This window comes from Osmerus mordax, chromosome 4, assembly GCF_038355195.1.
Source record: "Osmerus mordax isolate fOsmMor3 chromosome 4, fOsmMor3.pri, whole genome shotgun sequence".
NCBI lineage: Eukaryota > Metazoa > Chordata > Actinopteri > Osmeriformes > Osmeridae > Osmerus > Osmerus mordax.
This window is the reverse complement of record NC_090053.1, coordinates 8,678,494-8,699,434: the sequence shown is the minus strand read 5'-3', so window position 1 is coordinate 8,699,434 and position 20,941 is coordinate 8,678,494. Positions and strand designations below refer to the sequence as shown.

The 20,941-nt window shown below is 44.0% G+C and overlaps 1 protein-coding gene across 1 annotated transcript in view; it reads left to right on the top strand.

Annotated features, from left to right (window-relative positions):
- grm8b (glutamate receptor, metabotropic 8b) overlaps window positions 1–20,941 on the top strand; it is an 87,575-nt gene that overhangs the window by 14,729 nt on the left and 51,905 nt on the right. Inside the window, exon 2 of the mRNA XM_067234234.1 lies at window positions 13,886–14,102. Coding sequence (XP_067090335.1) covers window positions 13,886–14,102 — 217 coding nt within the window. The remainder of the gene's footprint in view (window positions 1–13,885; window positions 14,103–20,941) is intronic.

The following is a 20,941-nucleotide window of genomic DNA, read 5'->3' as shown; positions in this document are numbered from 1 at the left end:
CAAATTTAAATAAGACAGCCGGATTGTCAACATGAACCATGATGAGCATGATGTTAATGACAATGATTCATAATGACAATTCTGTAACAGTTTGTCACCATTAGTTCCCTTTAATAACATCCACAGGACACGTTGGTTCTCCAAAGACCGTGGTGAAATAATTCAATATAAGTCAAACACATAGAATGAAATAGTCTTTTCTGTCTAAACATATAGAGACCTAGAGACCTTAAAAAAAAAAAAAATAGATTCTGAATTTGTCTCAGATGAACAAGAAAACAACAACTTTTCTTCATTACATGTTAGTTGGGTGAAGACAGGTCCTGTTCTGTTCATACTCCGCAGGGGGAAAAGGGCAAGAGCACAGCCCAAGGCTACATAATTCAACTACAAAAAGTAAAGCTATAAAGGCACTGTTCCATGTGGCCAAACAAATAATTTCTTGTGTTGGCAAGCTGCTGTCCTTCGGGTGAAATGGTTTTCTGCCACAGAGGTGGTTATTACCGAAATGGTTCTGTCGCGGTGGTTTAATTGCTGAGGGCAGGAGACGGCCTCACTCCTCCTTCCTGCTTTTATTCCAGATTATTCTTGGTTTATATGGAAACCCCCCCCCCCCCTCCCCCTCCCAGCTTCTAAGATGACTGGCCAATCAATACACAATTAGCACCGATGAAAGCCAGTGGCCCGCATCAAGGTCTGCCATTTAAAATGACACCTTTGCTCGATGCGGTCACATTGTCTTGTGCAAACTGTCAAAGCCATTAAAGGCTTGTTACATTAATCCGTGGTGATCAATGAGTCAAGATTACCGTTTTCGCACTTGACGGAGATGGCATGGAAATCACTAGATCGGTTTTCCCGTTCGCAATAAGCATCCAAACATTATCGATTAAACTCGATTACTACTCTGGAGCGAAGCACCGAGGCAGAAATGAGCAGATGAGAGATATAACAGGTCCAGTCTTTATGTTTTTTTACAGGCTGCCGTCTAAGAAATACCCATGAGGTCTGCAGGGCATTACGCCGTCATTAGGCTAAACAATTGTGCAGCTCTCGCAAATAAAAACCCAGGTTGAAAAGCGCAAATCCATGATTGACTAACACCCAGGGGCAGACCAAGACCAAAGGTTTACTCTGGAAACTTTCTTTAGAAAAACAACTGGATGCTTCTGAAGACTCACAGAGATCAGAGAGGAAATGTAACGGATTGTTACCAGCTGGTTGTGCCTTAAAAATAAAAATAATAAAACGTCCTTCTCGGAGCTGTTTCTCCCCAGTAAGCATGTGTCAGTTTGACATTTCAGGACTACCTAAGGGAGGGTGGCGCTCTATGCTCAAACACTAGACATAATAGGTTCTGGCAGGTTTTCTGTGACACTCACCAGTCATTTGTTCATTGCGCTGTGGTGTAGGGGCCTGGTGTCTTGCAGCCGCAGTAGTGGAAAAGATTCCCTGTTTTCTTTGTAAAAAACTCAAAAGCCCATCACCGAGCAATGTATTAACAGAATACTCTGAATGAAGAGGGCAATCGTTTAGACTTTTCCTTTCAAGATTTTGTATTTTTGGACTAAAACCTCTACCGTCAACCATCACCACTTGGGCTTCATGCCGGATGCCGTTAGCATCTGCATTTCTGCCTAACGCGTGTCTATACATCTATATATATATATATATGTATGTCTTCTCTCCTGATGTGTGGTGTTTCTGTGACATTTAGTCATTTAGCAAACCCTTTTATCCAAAGCGACATACATAGAATACATCGTAAGTGCAGCAGATAATCGCAGACCCCGCACAGTTCTTAAGTATTTTGTCGGTGGAGGATTTCCTTAAGGAGGCCAACTTCAAATCGAACAAGTGTACAGTGTTGGTGCTGTGTGCTTAACACTTGCAGCTACAAGGTAAGAGACAGACATTTTCCTTGAGCCCCATCGTCATTTCTGCAAAGACTGTAACAATATAGCTCTGTCAAGAGACATCAGCTTCCCCCGGGGGCTGGACAGACGCTTAAGTGTCACAAAGTGATTGCTGATTGGATGAAGGGATTTTTTTCGGCGTCCTCCAATCCTCTGCCAATACCAAGTGGGCCGTCCCAAAGTGGTGATACTCATGTGTCCTGACACGTGTGTCTCATTGGTGAACCCTGCCACCCCCACCCCGCCCACACACCCCCTTGGGCACTTGGACACCAAGGCATAGATCAGACGAGGACCTGCTTCCTGTCATCACACTGTCACAGTGATGTGTGGGTAGAAGTGTGAGTTTGTGTGTGTGTGTGCCCGAAAGAGAGGAAGACATGGATAGGAGAGAGACAAAGACAGAGGAAAAGAGATAGAAAGCGGGAGGAGGAGAGAGCGAAAGCGAGGGAAGGGAGAGAGAGAAGGGTGGGTAAAAACAGGAAAATAAATGTGTGTTCGGTGCAGCAATAGTGTGTGTGTGTATGAGCAAACAGACCAGCTGAGATTTATCTCCCTTTCAGCTGCAAAAAAGCCTCTATGTGTGATTGACCGGGCATCCCTGGTTACTGACCCGTAGGCCTGTGTGCGTCTGTGGGGTGAGAGAGCCAACAACGCCTTGATCCCCCTGATCCTGGATCAGCTGGCTCTGCCGCCCGCCTGGTCCGCTCCAATTACACCGTGATGGTTGAGACGCACTGGATCCCATTTGTGTGGGCAGTCAATATCCAGGAATATCAGACATGCTGAAACGGCACACCCTGCTTTGTGTTCTTCGCATGGGATTTGTTGCGGAAGGCAGCTAAGAAAAGATGAAACGGAATACCCTTTTGGTTAACACTTTATTTTGATGGTCCATCTGTTGACACACTGTAGGTTATCAGTAACTACTCAGTAGCATGTCAACAATGTGTCCGTTTACATTCAACAAAACTGTTTCCATCAAAGTAAGGTGTTACCAAACCGGTGTATCAGACAGTAGGCTATGCTCACAGTACTTTAACTGAGTTGCGTACTGAAAGTTCTGAGATCATAACTGAACATTTGAACTTTCCATTCTGTCTACAATGGCGCTTGGTTTCGAGACAACCGCTAGAAGATCATTAATTTTGATACATTTTCTTCTGCTTTACGTTAGAATTGAGAGTTTCAGCATTTGACAAACAATGCAAACTTATGATAGTAATGTGTTAAGTCTCTCTTGGGGGAGACGGTCCTCGGTCTGAATTATTAACCATAAACCTCTCATTAGTATTCTGACCCACGCATTCCCCTGCCAGATTTTTGTGGAAAACTTTGAATCGCTCCAAAGTTGAGAATGCAGTAAACATGTAGTGTAGTCACCGCTTAAGCTCTCCATCTCCCTCTCTCGCCCGCCTTCATACTGTATCTGTCAGTTTACACTGTCAAAACAAGTGCTGACACTTGTTTGTGTCTGTACAGGCAGCTACACTTGCCCCAGACAATGACCTTCAGATGATCTTGGCTCGGATAAGGGTAATCATATACATTACATTACACCGCAATCCATTATTCATTAGTGTTGCAGACTGGCTTTCTGACCCTTCCCTGTTCTTAAGACCAGGATCATAAATACAGCCTTCCAGTGCTTTGTAAGTGAATAGCTGACCACATATTAAAACTAACATACATAAACATCACATTACTGGAGCTGGGGGTTGTTTAGTTAGGCAAAAATAAACATTGTGGTGTTGTATATGGCACCTGAATAGCAACACATTTAGTTATCCTGTCTTTGAGTCATGGTCAGGTCTTCCAATCCTACTTTCCTTCCCTGTTCTATTTGTCAGACCTATTTTCTCTTTAATCAGAATACATCACACCCACATTAGGTTCTGATGCACTCTAGCTTCTGTATCACCTAAGGCTGACTGACTCTCTGATAATTAGGAAGTGAGACTGAGACAGGAGAGGATATTTTCCATTTCAATTCCTCCGCTAGAAATGGCCAGACTGTAAGTGTGCCATTGAGTACACTGAAAAATATTATTCGGACAGAATCCATCTACATAAATCCTGCTCCACAAGGACTCCCCATAGGGCTTTAGGAACCAGGGAGCCTTAGATCACAGTGAGGACAGCCCAAACAAGACACTGGGCTTTATTTTAATATCACTGCACTGTCACAATGTCCCAAAGTGCATCAGAGCTGTACTTGGGTCTCACTGGACGGAATGATTCTCTCTATTTAAATCATGTCTCAGTGTAAGGTTTTAATAGAAAAAAAGAAAAGAAAAGACTTAAACAAAAAAAGACTTAAGCAAGTTCTTGCTTAAGTCCGCAATACATTGTTTTACTCCTAAGAAATCTGAACAACTGACGGTTGAATTATCCTCATCTCTTCAGGAGCTGGAGGACAATATTCCTGAACATTCGTTTTAGTGGATTAGAGTTTCTTGTTTTGCGGCTGTATTGAATTCCCTGCTGTGCACTGTCAGCTTGAAAGGATAATTGAAAGTAGATCTGAAAAAGGCAGTTGTCAGAATCAGCTTCGCTTTCAGTAGCGCTGGATCTCCTAGGTGTGGCTTTTGATTTAAAAAAAACTGTCCCTAACCACTTAACTCAAGACAAGTATCTGTTTTTCAAATGGATACATCTTCACAGTCCTAACTGTTAAATGCAGTCTCCCTACCCTGTGCATACCCAGTCTCAGAAGCATCCGGAAGTGTAATCCCCATCCATTTCACCTCACCCTCAGAACAGAGAGATTTACCGTTGTTGGGTCTTTATGTGAGTCTAGCCATTTCGACTATGTTCTTTCCCAAACCCAGCAATTACAAGACTGCAGTTATTGAGGGAGTAGGCAGTAATTAAGGAACTATCTTGCAAACTCTCTCAAGAAAAACACTGTGTTCCTACTCTGTTGTCAGCAGCTAAATATATCGAGATTAACAAGGTGGGCTACCATTAAAGACAGAGTAGGCAGGAAGGGATGTCTTGAACTTGCTTGAATCTGTTTTTTTATCCTCACTGCATGACTAATGTTTTTCAATAACATTTTACTACAAAGTTTACCAAAACCTAAGTTTATTGTACAGGGTTCATCAGTCATCAGTCCATCTATTCCTACAGCAGCATGGAAGACACTGAGACCAATTTATACAACTGGCCCAAAGCCATTTACTGTAACTACTGTATACTCAACAATACATAGTTCAGATTAATCCTTAATGGACATCTAGCTGTTGCAGGATATTGAAACCTTTGACAGAAGGATGTCACTTTGATTCAAGAGGACAGGTTGATGAATAGTGTTTTTTCACATTTGTGATGGGGGGGAAAGAATTTCTTGTGCGATTTACTTTAACAATAATGGCACTTCTGACGTGAATTGGTAGCAGTAAAACATATTCATAGCACTTCCATTGCCGTCAGTGACTGTTCAGCGATGGTTTGTTGTTGTGATAGCACCAACATAACAATCTTTTAGGAGTTGTGTTGTAATGGGACATATTTCCAACAGGCACATTTCAGAACAGCAATGTTTTAGCATATGGCTATAGAACCAAAGTACATTGCAAAGAGAAGAAGTTCAAATATCTGTAGCACAGGTAATTTGTACGGTTTGTGGTAGCTCAACTGTGTGTCCTCATCTTACCCGTATAAACATGGAATTGTCAGAGGACAGGAAAAAGATCCAACCAAGTGAATATTCCATCTTCAAAATGCGTTATAAGACATGCTGAAAATCAAACGAAAGTATTACCCACTAAAGCAACTCATTCAGTCTATCCTAAATAATGCAAGCCGAGGGAAATGATTAGTGTGTGTCTTTCTCCCTTGTAAATGATTCAGTGTTTCAGCTTAGTTTCCAGAGCCAGCACAGCAGGGGTGATGTCAAGGTAAACTATTATCAGGAAAAGCAATGCTAACACTTACTATGTCTTGCTATTTCTGTTAATGGGGGACTTTGCATTGGAACTCAGCCACTGTCATCCCCCGACCTTGCTGATGATATGGGGATGGTTTATAGGTGACTTTCTTTGACGTACTAATGGCTAGAAGTCCATACTCATAATTTTATAAGTATTACATTTGGTTATATCGTTGTTTGCTTGCATGCGTCAATCTGTAGGGAAGGGGGAAAGGGCACAAACACGTGTGTGTGTGTGTGTCTGCCTGTCAGGTAGATAAACTTTGACAACTGCAGCTAAGCATTTTTTCCCCACAGTGTACCCATAGGGTGATTTATGCTAATCTTCAGCCTTGCCTTCATCAGAATAAATCCTGTTTTCTCCTTCATGCTGACAGGGTCTAAGAGTTGGTTAATCTTTCCCTTTCCAGGAGATCTACTAATATTCCATACTCTCCAAATATGAGCTCACACAACATCCATAATCAATATTCAATAAGATATGAACTGTTGATGCAGAGGTTGCTGTTGAGAGCCGAGGATTTAGCATGAGAGTGATTGTCGTCATCTGTATAGCATTACAGTCATTGTTCACCTAATGTACATCTAGTTAGCATTTAGTGTGCATCTCGTGAGCATCTAGTGAGTATGTAGTTTTCATTTATTATGTCTTTAGTGTGCAGCTACTATAGTGAACCTCTAGCGAGATTTCCAGTGTCTACTCATGGATTGGTTAAGTGTGTCTCTTTCTATAATTAATTATAGCTGTTTGTCAGTTGAAAGCAACAGTTTTTAACTAGCCACTTACCGTACCATCACTCTATTGTTAATTGACCAGCTCTTGTTGTTTAGAAACATGCTAAATATTGTAAAGGAAACTGTAAAGGAGATTTGATCAGTTTGTTGCAGAATGGACAACATTTTCCTTCGCCACATACTCAAAGATTATCAGCAGCATGGGGGGGGGGGGTCTGGCTGTCAGGTGGACTAACTCCCAAATATTCCCATCTCTGAAAAATAAACAGTGATGACGTAGTGGGAGGAATCTGACAGTCACCTGCTTACCAAGGCAGCGGTTGTTGGGTAGCCAGGGGAACTCACAGGGGAGGTATGCAGAGCTTAGTGGCACCGAGCTAAAACGATTGGGAGGTGAGCTAGGGGGGAAAAAAGAAAATAAGGAAAATTCCCCCGATGGAAGGGAAATGAAGGCCTTGGGGAGGGGAATCAGGAAAGAGTGGGCGGTGGGAAGGGTTAGGGGATGGACTGTCATTAACTTTGGCGGTGAGGGCTGAGATGACTTGGTTATGGTTCTAAGAGGTTCTACATTGCTGGGGGGGGGGAGAGGCTGGGAGAAGCGAGGGGATTAGAGGAGGAAGGTGGCAGGGAGGCTTGGAGACAGGGATTTGGGAGAGTGAGCTGCTCAACGTGTTGGAGAGAAAGGAAGAGGAGAGGAAGGAAGGAAGGAAGGAAGACAATGTTCATTCAGGGCGAAACTGGTAAAAAAGAAATGGAGAGAAAGAAAATTGTCTGCCACAGGAATGAAGGCCTATACAGGAATATTGTTCCTCAGTCAATCACATGTATGTCTGTATGTATATCATGACTTTTCAATCAATCAGTTAGTTGAACATGAATATCCAGGTCAATGTTGATAGCTGTTTTGAAAAACCTACTGTCAGTTGCCTGCTTAGTGCTTGTGTCACAGCTCATCATATTATTTCCGGTGGCTACAGGAGTGGTAGACCTTGCCCTGATTACTTCAACGATGTTTCACGAGCAGTTGCACACGCTTGACTTGTACTGTCTGTCATTGTGTGGGGAACATGATGAAAATCTGCCAGATGGGTTGCCATGCTACTGTACCCAGGAGCTCACACCTGCCAGCTAAAAATATGCTACCGAGCACACTTGGCCAATCAGCAGACTCTGTTGACTTCACTTTGGTGCGTCACTGCACGCCGTCTCTTTTCCACCAAACTCCTGCCAGTGTGACAGGAGCAGCCGTGGTGACATTTGGGCGTGGCTGGTATCCAACTCGACAAATCGGAAAGAGGTCTGGTGCCTTTTTTTGTTGTTGTGAATTTCAGCTGTATCTACACTTTCTAATAACTATCCACCCAACACACGAGAATAATCCATACAGAATCAGTGTTTTTTTTTGTCAAGGATGTTTGGCCTTACCAAACACGAAGAGATACCAGAGATACCATAATCATTTTTTGTTTCATCTGTACAGTAGATTGACTGAAATTGGTTAGAGAGGTTAGTTCAGTTAACCGTATACAGCGATCATGTCACAATTTTTTGTATTACAGTATGTAGGGCATCCTGGATTAATGATGTGTAAATAAACACACAGAAACACGTTTAACTTTAGCACAGAACAAATCATTCCAAGTCATTTCCAGTACCAAAAAACAGAAACCATAAAAAACAGTGAGCCTGTGGGTTGGACTTGGATTGGGAAGGGCCACTAATAGGTCATTTGTCAGGCAGTAAAGGCTCATGTGTATTTAGACCCTCTCAGTTCAAGTCAGGTTTAGCTTTACAAAGAAATAAGCTTCTACAATTTCTTTACGGTTTTGTGTGTTTTAGTTTGTTTGTGTGAGCATGTTCGTGTGAGCGTGTGCATTTTTGTGAGAAAAAATGATAAAGAACCATAACATCTGTAAGCATAAGGCCACTAATTACAGAAATATCCTCTACCGGATTCCCCTTAAACCGAGACATTGTTGAAACAATACACTGGTGTTGTCCTCTGTGACTAAGCGCTCAAATCTATGGAAGGCACAGAAATAGTGGAACCTAAGCTACCGTCTCAATACAGTACCATAGAGGGATTAGTGGAAAAGTCTTTGCAGAGTGTAGTCTTTGCAGTGAAGAGGGTTTGAAGAACCATGATGGACCCATCGTGGCACGTGTTCACCAGACTTGTCGTCTGAGTGTTTGTTTACCACTTAGGCTGGCTGGCTTCTGTTTAGCGCTCGTACACAGCAAAACAAGCATGGTCACCCAGGTAAAAAAAAAAAAAAGAAAACTGGCAACAGCATTAATGGGTGAATGAACCAGACAAGCCACATTAGACCCACCGGGCTGTGCTGCAAAGCCAATGGGGCGGCAGACTGTGTTCCCCTGAAACCTGCCAAGGCTTTCAGAAAGCGCCTGGCAGGTTCTCCGAATCGAGTATCGCAGCATGCCAATTTCTCTTGGATTCTTGTGAGCACTTTTCTTTTGTCCCTTCCACACAGCGACAGGAGACTAACAGGCGGATAATCAAGAGTCCCCAGATCTCAGGTCAGATCAACGTGTGTGGAAGAAGTTTACTCAAGACAATATACTACATTTGAATTCACATTTCATGTCATTATCAACATCTCAGATCCAAGGAATGTTGTATTTACAGAACCAATCCCAGATTTTTACCACTCCTTACCAAGGCATTCATGACCATGTTTGAGTTGTTGCAGAACATGTTGGAGTTATTATAATGATTACATTGACTGGATTATTCTACTCTGGAGAAGCATATTCTGATGCTAACACCAGTGTAGCTTGATCTGAATGTGCTCTAACACTTTCTGAAGTTTGTGACAAGGGTCTCAAATATTTGGCACTGATGTTGGGTGATTAGACCTGGCTTAAAGATTGTGTTAGAATCCATTTCAAAAGTGGTTGATAGTGTTTAGGTCAGGGATTTGTACAGGAGAAGGTCATGTTTTTCCACATCTGACTCGCCAAAACATTTCTGTATGGACCTTGTGCATGGGGGCATCATCAATCCAATTAACAATCGGGGCTATCTTTAATAGTTGATTTGCTAGAACCTTTAGTTCTTCTGTTGGAAATATGAATGCTACAACATAAAATGTCATTCTGTCTGTCGTGAGAGTTTGTTTATTACACTCTCCAGGTGTGTCTGAGCAGGCTTGGAGGACCTACATTATACTGTTTGTTCCATTGAAAAACATGACAGACGCGTAGCATCCAAAGACGTGAAGAGTCCAAAGGTTTTTGTTCCTCAAATACTATCAGCCTCAGAATAAGGAACCAGAGAAGCACAAACACAGTGACACTGACCTATTTTGTTTTTCAATCACAGAGAAATAAATAATGTGATGCATAATGTGATGCATAATGTGGGGAGTCAGGTGGCTGAGCGGTGAGGGAGTCGGGCTAGTAATCCGAAGTTTGCCAGTTCGATTCCCGCTCATGCCAACTGACGTTGTGTCCTTGGGCAAGGCACTTCACCCTACTTGCCTCGGGGGAATGTCCCTGTACTTACTGTAAGTCCCTCTGGATAAGAGCGTCTGCTAAATGACTAAATGTAAATGTTAATGTAATAATGAAGATAGAGCAAGTTCATAACTAGAACAGGTTGTGGATTACCTTGGGGGATTTCAAGTAAGAATGTGTGCACACTGCAAAGACATTTTATGACTCTTGTTTTCCTTTAAAAAAATTACTTTTACTTTTACAATTCCTCTTATCAAGGATCCCTCAAAGGAAGCATTTTTTTGAGAATTGGGCAGAGCAATATAGAGGAACAACAACAGGGAAACACTGACCCAGGACCTGAAGCCGTCTCTGATGATTGTTTTCTGCGTGCCTCTTTCACCTGTCACTTTCTTGTCGCCACATTGAACAAAGACAACATGCCACCTTAGATTGTCATGAGTGCTTGTCCCTAAAGCCTACTCACAAATAGAAGTAGCGGGTTTTTACAGAACACTAGCATTAACTAGGCAGGGATATCATCGTGAAAAGGAATGAAGGTAGTATGTGACTGAGACAGAATGTGGGACCAATAGAAGCATTGTGATGCTGTGTTGGATATATGAGACTGTTGCCGTCCTGTCTCGTAAGCACAAACTGTTCTTGGCACTAACCTATTATCTGATATTGTCTGCTTGATACTGTTATCTGCTGCACTTGGTATAGCTGCTTCTCTTTTTTACGTCACCTTGGATAATGCTACATAAAGAAATGTAAATGGAGCCATTTTTAGACAGAGAACGATGTACGTAGATACAGATTATCTCCAACCTAGATGGATGGATGTAGATCTGTGTGAAAAGTGCCTGTTGAGATGAAGCAAATGTAATTAGAGGAGCAGAAATTAAAATAAATGGATTAATAAAGATACATCAAATTTAACTGGATTAAGAGAGTCATGCCCTGTCATGTCAAATTGAATCTTCTTCTTAATTACCATCAGGCTGGCAGAAGTGTGGCGTTCAGAACAGGCGGTTGTCAATATGGGATTTAATGGTGCAGATCTTATGTGAACACACGTGTCGGTTTTCTTGTGAGTTTGTACACATTCGAGTGGGCGAGAGGCCAAATATATGGTTCCGTCCATCTCTGTTTACATTACTCCATTGGGACACTGGCCTGCTCTTTGCTTAATTGTCTTAAGTAAAGGTTGTTGTCTAGGTTAATGAGGATTGTGAGGACACAATATATCAGCCCGGCGACCCACATGGTGTTACAACTCCATTAGCTGGCTTTGTGGTTCTCTGCAGAAAACGTTCAGCTGTATTGTTTAACAGGAAGCGAGGCTGCGCAAGCCTGATGTACATGAGACTGTTGAAGGGGATCCAACTCCTGTTTCAGTATGGTGTGAACGTTAACATAAAACGAAGGCCTATGGTTTAGAGATAGAGAGAATACAACGATCGAAGTTGTTAATGGGCTCCCGGACATTTTAGAGCATCGCGTCACTCGCCTGACGCTAATTTCACTGTACACCCTGAGGTCGATCTTTACCTCAAGACCCCTAGAAGAAGCACTCCAAACGAGGATATCAATTGCACACAGTGCAGCTTGTGTTCTGCAGGTGTGGTGGATGTAGAGAGCTCCCCAGCCCTTTTCAGGTAAAGACCGTTGAGGCCCACCCCTCTCTACGGACTCATCTACGGAGAACATCTGCTCAGCCCCGAGTTACATTTCACAGCTGGTCTTTTTCCTTCCCCTCTCAGTATACTTTTAGTCTTTGCTACCAACCCTACCCCTACCTCTCCTCCTCTTCCTCCCACTTTCTCTCATGTCTGCCTCTCCTCACAAACACACTAGTACACACACACCAGCACACTTTCTCTGTCTCCAACCCCCCCCCCCCCCCCCCCCCCCCTGCTGTGGGGACATCTGGATGGCCACAGTACTGTAGCCGTGTGTGGAACTAGTACATGATTTATCTTTTATGCTTATAGCTTTGAAAAGGCAAAGTGACTCAATACCTTGCCAACTTATCTCCTATAGATGTACAATCAACGGCAATGCTGCTGCCACATGGGCGTCCTCAAAGTTGAAAGCCATCCTTGTTATTTTGAATGTCAAACTACAGTATGCAATATCCATGAATTGTCTGAAATTTCTCTTCGACTCTTATTTCTCTTCTATCTTGCATCCTCTCAGTATTTTTCTTTTCATCAGTGGTATTTAAGTGGTGGTCTTAAGAAATCTGGTCTGGTCCACCCAGCCATTCTACAAAGGCTACAAACAGAATGAAACTTTATTTAATTTTGTTTTCAAGCGTTTTTGAGAGAAGAGGGATTTTTGTACTTCATGGCCATTATAATCTAGAAACCCAAAAGTGAACAACAACAAAAACATCTGAACAGTTTAAAAAAGTTTAATGACATATCTAAAATTGAAAAAGAACAATGTCTAAAATGAATTCTGAAATGACTGGAATAGCTACACTGGTCCAATTGAATATTTCACACCCTTATTTCAACTTGTTTTATTCTTCTCGACCTCTAATACATTTATGCATAATTCATTTTTGTATGCGACCCTTAAAACATCCTAGAAGTTTGCATTGCATTATGCTGATGTAGGACTGTTGAGTTTGTGTGTGTGTGTGTATGTATGTGTGTGTTACGAAGACTAGACGAGATCTCTTGTGGCCACTGGCCAGTATAATTTATCTGGCTTATAATGCAATTCTGCAAGCACTTTAGCCCTGTGGAAACCCTCACTGTATGGAATCTATTGGAATGCATTGAACTGACCCTGCAATGAAGCTTGTGTGTTTCATCAGATTAACGTGTGATCAGGAAGAAGAAAAAGGAAGAGAGCTATAGCAGATAACGGCCGTTTGAAATCCATCCTTTCAACCCCATTAAAGCAGAAATAAAAAGTGGGCTTTGTTTCAGCCCAGATCGTAATCACTTAATGGAGAAGATTCATTAAATGAGAAGATTATGACTGCTTTAGAAGTTGCCTCAAGTTATTCATTATCATCTACTATGCTCTCAATATCTGAAATAATTTACTACAGCCCTAAATATCTTGCCTCCTTGGAATTAGACAGGTCTTAATTTACTCCAGCCAGACACCACATGGGTTAACCTCCTGGAAGGCATTCGAGAATGTTTGCACCACACAGGTGATGTTTGGATTAAACAGGACGCGGTAGCAACAGGACTTTGTGTTTACCAGCCTCTAATTTGTAGCTGTCTAAGAATGAACGGAGATGGGCTCCGGTTGCCAGGCTGTGAGTGGCATTTGTATTGCTGGCACAGCCTTTGCGCCTGTCTGTCTGTCTTCCTCCCGCTCCCCCCAGCCTTGAATACCAATGAGACAGCCTGTGGGCCCTGCCTGGCACCGCCTGCCCTTTGGCTGAAGCGAAATCAATCAACCCTTCAATCGTTTTCTAAAGGACCATTATCCAACCGCTCCCTGACTTGTCTAACTGTCTTCCAGGGAATCTATGACCTGGTTCCCCATAGTGTCTGTCTGTCTACGCCCTGCCTGCCTATCTCTCTGTCTGTCTGTCCATTTGGCTGTCTTTACTCCGTTGGCATCAAATCTACCCCTCCGTTTATTATTTAGTGGCCCTGGAGACTGGTCCGTTGGCTTGGATGACATGTTCTGGGGGGTTGACCACATTTTGAACACACTCCTCTCAAGATCATTCCCCAAATGTCAGGCTGGCTTCACCTTGTAAGCACACGAGCCACGCGTCGTCCAAGGGAACGTCGTCGTCTCTCCACCCTGCTGACGGCCTCCTCTTCCTCTCCTCTTCCTCTCCTCTTCCTCCTCCCCTCCACAGATCCCCCAGATCAGCTACGCCTCCACGGCTCCAGAGCTGAGCGACAACACCCGCTACGACTTCTTCTCCCGCGTGGTCCCGCCCGACTCCTACCAGGCCCAGGCCATGCTGGACATCGTCACGGCGATGGGCTGGAACTACGTGTCCACGCTGGCCTCGGAGGGGAATTACGGCGAAAGCGGCGTCGACGCCTTTGTCCACATATCCAGGGAATCAGGTACTGTAGGCGAAGCATGCGTTCGGTTCAGTGTCGCTGTTTTCTGTATAGACGTGACCATAAGTTTTGGCAGAGACACATTTTGTGTTTTGCAAAGTTTGCTGGTTCAGTATTTGAGGAAAATTTTTCACGTTTCTATGGGATACTGGAAAACAATAATGGACATTTCAAAGGTTTTAAAAAGGGAAAAGTTTTAGGGAACATTTTCAATATATGCAAATAGTCCCCTCTTTTACAGCAATGAAGCTGCTCTTAAAATCCCATCAGAATGATAGAGTGATTTCACCTGGCTAGAACTAGTTCACACTTTCCCCTGTGCTGATGATATGACTTCTGTAAGCAGTCCTTTTATGCCAAGGCCCAAAAACTGTGAAATGTGGGTTATTGTGATACATTTCATTTTTGGGGGGGCAATGAAGCTTTTATTTAAAATCCATCTGATCACTCTGCACAACAATTGAGTAACAATGTGAATCAACACCACAACAACTGTCAGTTGGCTGAGCGGTGAGGGAGTCGGGCTAGTAATCCGAAGGTTGCCATTTCGATTCCCGGTCATGCCAACTGACGTTGTGTCCTTGGGCAAGGCACTTCACCCTACTTGCCTCGGGGGAATGTCCCTGTACTTACTGTAAGTCGCTCTGGATAAGAGCGTCTGCTAAATGACTAAATGTAAATGTAACTGAAGTAGCAAACTTTGCAACACAAAATGTATGTCACTCTCAAAACCTTTGGCCACGACTGTACAGTATCAGTACAATGCGAAATGACAGGTAGGTGACATTCTGAACATATTGGTTGTTTTGGTGTCTTTGCAGTGTTTTTACAGTGTAACTACACACACTATATCATAGCAAAGTGAGGAGGAAAAACAAAATGTCTTGTTTGTCATCTTAGGATGTTCAAACAAGCTAGTGGCTCTGATCCCTAGACTTGCTTTTGCCAAACAAAAGTTTGATTCGTAAGAGACACACAAAATAAGATGATACTGAACAAAATGTACTGTGCTCAGCGGTGTCCCTTCTATCCACTTCAGTGTTGTCTAGTTTGACAGTGAGTAACTCAGCATTTGCTGTCTTGACAAAACAAGAGGAGAACTTGAAGGTTCACATGTCAAGACGTTGCATGCTTCAAACACCACAAAGCCAGTGTGCACTTGAGAGAGAAATGAATCTATGAGAGGAAAGACCACAAATTAGATGGCATTCTCTTCCGGCGTTGCCTCCCTTTCCCGTTCAAATAAATTTAGAGTTGGTTTGTGAAGGGTGGAATTTAAACATGACGCTAGGATGTACGTGTTTTGTTGAGTAGGGAAGGCACCGATATCTAAGTGAAAGAGATTATCTATGTAATTACTAGTAAATACACAGCAGTTTTTCTTCTACGACCTATGTCATAATTAAGTTTAGTTCTCTCTTTTTTCCCCTCTCTCTCTCTCTCTCTCTCTCTCTCTCTCTCTCTCTCTCTCTCTCTCTCTCTCTCTATCTCTCTCTCTCTTTCTTTCTTTCTTTCTTTCTTTCTCCTCCCCCCCCCCCCTCCTCCTCAGCCCAAAATTATTATTGCAGCTTTTGCCAGACGCAGGCATGAGGCCACACATTAATTAAATTGTAATCGGTGAATTAAAATTCAAAAGCTGTAACATGTATGTTACAGATTAACAATGTGCGTGCTTGGTAGCCCCGGGAACATTATAAACGAGCCGGATCTACACCGCAGCATGGAAAGGCCTGCCAATCACCAGACCTAATACTTGCGGGCCGCCACCTTCCCCTGCTTCATATAAGCGCTGCGCCTAATGGATCAATTAGAGCTATTGATTGGCCCACGACTCCCCCCGCCTGTTTTCCAAGCCGTCAGCAGGCTCGTGGGACGTTGAAGTGGATGATGCACGGCAGCACAGGTGGAAAACAAGATGGCCTCTTTGAACAGTCCTAATGCGCTCTTACGCTCACCCAGAGATCCTGGTTGGCTGACATGCCGATGCGAGGGCGGGAGTAGGCGTCCGGTGTGGTGGCCAATAGGTGGCGTTTTTTCTACCTCAGCCGTCACTTGGGTTGAACTCTCCTGTCACATGTGAGAATACCAACCTCCCAGAGCTGAGATAAAAACCCTCACTGGGAGGAACAAGGGATGCAGTTGAAAACAAAGCAGGGCCATTTTGGTTTACTCAGGCGCTCATTTGGTACGTTAGCCCTGGAATGGACTGATGGGGGATTTTCGTGTTTATAGAGGCCTCCCGTCACGCAACTTAGAATTGCAACATTAGGAAACCCAAGCTAATCCCAGAGAAAGAGATGGTTTAGTAGGTATCCAATTAGCAAGTAAACTAACCCACACAAACACATCAATAGCTTCCGGTAATCCTTCCTACACAAACAGTATACAGAAATGCATTTTCACTCTTGGCTTCTCGTAGGAATGCACTGTTCCAGTGAGTCAGGTGGCTGAGCGGTTAGGGAATCGGGTTGGTAAACAGAAGGTTGCCGGTTCGATTCCCCACTGTGAAGAACATGACGTTGCGTCCTTGGGCACTTCAACGTACTTGCCTCGGGGAATGTCCCTGTACTTACTGTACGTCGCTCTGTATAAGAGCGTCTGCTAAATGTAAATGTTCCAAATATTCCTTTCTAGTTAACCATTGAATGATGGTGTGCAAACATCCAGCGTCCAATGGCACATTCTACTAGCCGTACTAGAAATCACATTTTCACAACCGAAGTGTATGTGATTGCCAGGCAATTTTCAATCTAGGACAACCAGCGATGGTCTCTGGCTGTTCATTAAAGCTCCTTCATCAGACCTGATTGCCATGTAGCGAAATACCTTAACCCACCCCACTCCTGCAACCCTTCTCCCCTCCCCTCTCCCAACACCCTATCATGAGAACGCCTTCACAGCCAGCTGTCCATGGCAAAACAACAGCATAATCTCGATACAAATGGTGCGAGCAACAGTAGTCGTGAAAAATGTAAGCAATATGAGGTTTAAAAGATTTGGATTAATAACGAGTGGCCATACGAAGAAAGGCAGAGACGGGTCGTTGTTGTTTTTTACTTCGGGGAGTCACAACAGCACCCCGCTCCTCTATGTTGTCCTCCATAATGAAGGCCATTCCTCATCCGTGTTGTTCTTACCAGGCTACAAAATGATACCTGCCTGCATCTTTTTCACTCATGTCAATTTGCTCGTTAAGAGAGAGAGAGAGAGAGAGTGAGATAGAGAGTGAGAGTGAGAGTGAGAGATAGAGATAGAGAGAGAGAGAGAGAGAGAGAGAGAGAGAGAGAGATGGGGAAGTGCGTGTTCTTCATAGCTGTGTGCTCGTCGCGGCGGGTCGCGTTCAGGCCCTCAGAAAGACGCTTTTCGCAGTGTGAGGTCGCACTCCTATTGTTGTTCTTGATGTGAAGGAGAACGCCCCGCTGGGGTAGCAGAGCGGAATAGCACCTAGGCCCCCACGATCTTCTCTTCTCTGCCGGTGTGAAAGGGGGAGAGGGACGTGTAAAGAGCTTTACATGGTAACGATAGTGGAACCCAGTTCAACCCAGAGGTCTCTTGAGAGCACAGTCAAACAAATTACAATTACAACTCATGCAGATTTAGTCTTAAAAAACAAACAAATCCTAACATTTAAATTACAAAGGCATTACCTAAGTCACGTTTAGCTTTTTACTGAATACGATTCCGGCCGTCTGCGCTGATTTCTCCCTGACTTACCTCGGTACAATACTGAAAAACAGACAGACCGTTTTGCATCCTCGTTGGATGTTTCTACAGGATCAAAGTGACTCTGTCCTCAGCATCCCATTAGAAAACAGGATGCCTCCAACGTCCTAATTGCGAGCCAGCTCACATATTTGCTCTTTAAAATGTACCGCCGTTGTGTACTTCTACTTCTTTGCTGTTTCCTATTTTTATCTCGCAGCACGTCAGCGGATCTTTGGTATTCTGCCACACGGTTTTTGTTGGTGTTGCACCTTGTGTGTGTGTATATCTAAGGCGCCAGAGAGACGTGCACAACCGACGCACCCAACGGAGGCTGGATACGCGCGACAGCCATTCAGCGCACGCCTACACGCACTCAGAGGGGAGTATATTTCGGCTTTTAGAGTGGAGAGATCAGCTTTGTTCTGTTCCAGCAGCAGATACCTCGAAGTCGCCCTGTGAACACCAGCTACGTGTGGAGTCCCACTAACAACCGTTGAGGTGAGACAGGGGGAGACCCGTCACTTCCCGCAGCCACTCTCCTCCCGAGCCCCGTCGCCATGACGACGGGTGACAGACGGGTTCGGCGCGGCGGACGCCACGGACCGCGAGAACGGAAGACAGTAACAATGTGTCATGTCCCCTGAGGTCTGACCTGGAAGCTAACTTCGAAGGCTCTTGGGTAGCGAGATGGGAATGGGGTCTCTGGTTTAGAGTGCACAAAAACAACGTCAAGTACTGAACGGTAGTTGACGTACATTGCCGTATCAAAAGAAACCGCTTTTCTACCCTTTTGGCATCCGTGTCTGTTGAGCAGCTGAGTCATTATTCTGCCCGGGGCGCTATGTTTTAGTCGTACTGCTCTGTTTGAGAAGCGGTTTGGCTGGTGTCTGAGAAAAGGATTCAAGGATGTTTCCCATTGGCATGCAGACAAAACCCACCTGCCACGTGTCGACCCTGTAGTGACAAGATTCCCAAAATTCTCTGACACAGATGAAAAAAGGTTTAGTCCCTCATCTCACCAGTCCACCACATGCCGCAATGTCCCCTCGGGATTAATGAAGTATCTACCCAACCTACCTACCTACCCATTGCAACCCCTCCCCCAACCCCTTGTCCCTTTACCCCTGATTAAAATTGGGCCCTCTGGATGTCCCTGCTCTGCTCCACTGAACCATCTCTAATCAACAGAACTGTGAATCAATTATGTACACCTGCAGACTAGCGTAACCACAGGGCTCTGGAAGCTTCCATTTAGACCCCAAGAGGCCCTGGAGGGGGGGAAGCCGTATCTTCTCCTGTTATTACACTGTAATGATCCCCAATCACTGTACCCAGGGAGTGAAATGGATTCTCCCGCTAGGCTAAATAAAGACGGCGGCACCCGACAGCGAACATGCCTCTCACTGCCAGGCCGGCTGCACGGAAGGCAGACAAAAACTTTCAAGATGCACGATGAGTCTCTGACCTCATTGGCAGGGATAAGCTGTCATGGATTAAGATCCCATTTACATAATATCATGGCAAATGGAATTTTGTCTCTTGCCCAGAACCACCTCGTTTGAACTATACAATTTGTCTTTTAGCAGAACCTCTAACACCCATGTAGAAAATATCAAAATGTATTTTAATAATAATTTCCCCTGCCTGGTAATCCTATTAGGAGTTCGATTAAATTTATTTTCTTCCCTTGCTACCTTGGAAGTTTCAAACTTTTCTGCCATCAGCTTCCATATCAGCCATTTTCATAACTCTTGTAGCCCACCTGGGGTTTGGCTGAGCCAAGCTGTTTCCGCGGCAACCCTTCACTGTGACAAATGGTGTCGTTATTGACATTGCAGAATTGGAAGGAACCATTCACACACTGCAGGGGTCAGTTGAACATACCAAGAAGACCCAGGCTCCCACAGCAGACATGCGCATGTGGTGGTTCAAGAGGTGATAACCTGTATTTCTGTTAGAAGGCAGGCCGGAAGGAAGCACGACAATGAAAAGGGTTCACTTCGTTTATGGGGGTCAGATGGCTGAGCGGTTAGGGAATCTGGCTATTAATCAGAAGGTTGCTGGTTCGATTCCTGGCCGTGAAAAATGACGCCATGTCCTTGGGCAAGGCACTTCACCCTACTTGCCTTGGGGGGTATGTCCCTGTACTTACTCTAAGTCGGATAAGAGCGTCTGCTAAATGACTAAAATGACTAAATATTTATTAGACGGGCTCGGATCATGTGACCGTCCACGGCAGAGTGGTCAGCATGAGTGGATCAACTGTCTCCCAAACGTTCTTATATACATTAGCTGAACATTTTAAAACATACAATGTACAGAATTGTTTCCTTATATGGTCTAGCATGGTCAGTACATTGATACAGTTGACAGGCAAACAGGTGAAGACATCGTATCTCATATAAGTCCTGTTTGTGCATATTTCCCTCTTACTGTCTCCTAAGAGTCTGGACACATGTTCATTCCACATCTATATTTGTTCTGTAAGGGGCCTCACTGTATGACCTCTTGACCTCAGGAAGACACAAGCCTCTTGTATACAGAAAATCTGCGTATCTAGAGGTTAAGGGCGTCTGTTTGGGATCATCTTGTTAGTCTTGACTGGCTACCTCCTCTTGTCTCCTTCATTGTGTTTCTTGTGCACAGAAAGCCGGCTTGAACGAATACAGACCGCTACAGACTGTAGTACACACAACAGAAGTACTCAAGTGAGCTGATAGTTATTTTCTGTTCAAACGCCATGTCTGGTGGCTTTCTTGACATGTTCTCAGGATGTCCCCAGCTAGCAGGGAGTTGAGAGGAATCAAATGAACAGAGAGCATGAGAGACAGAAGCAGAGATTCTATTCCAGTTTTCCTTAACCGTAGGGTTCTGCTTGTCCTTCCCCTAGTTATGTTTTTGTTGTCCCCTATAGGGCCGTGATTAGCTTAGATCGATTGTCTTTCCTTCTATTTTTCTCAAGAACAGCTCTAATTGATTATTGCTTTGTTGTAAGAAAAACGTGAGTATTTACAGTACCACACTGTAAAATGTCTCCCACAAGCACACTTAAGGTTATCACACTCCCATGAAGAATGCATTGAAGGCTGACATTCATCAAGTTCCTTTTGCAACATACGGTGGAGACAAAGTACATT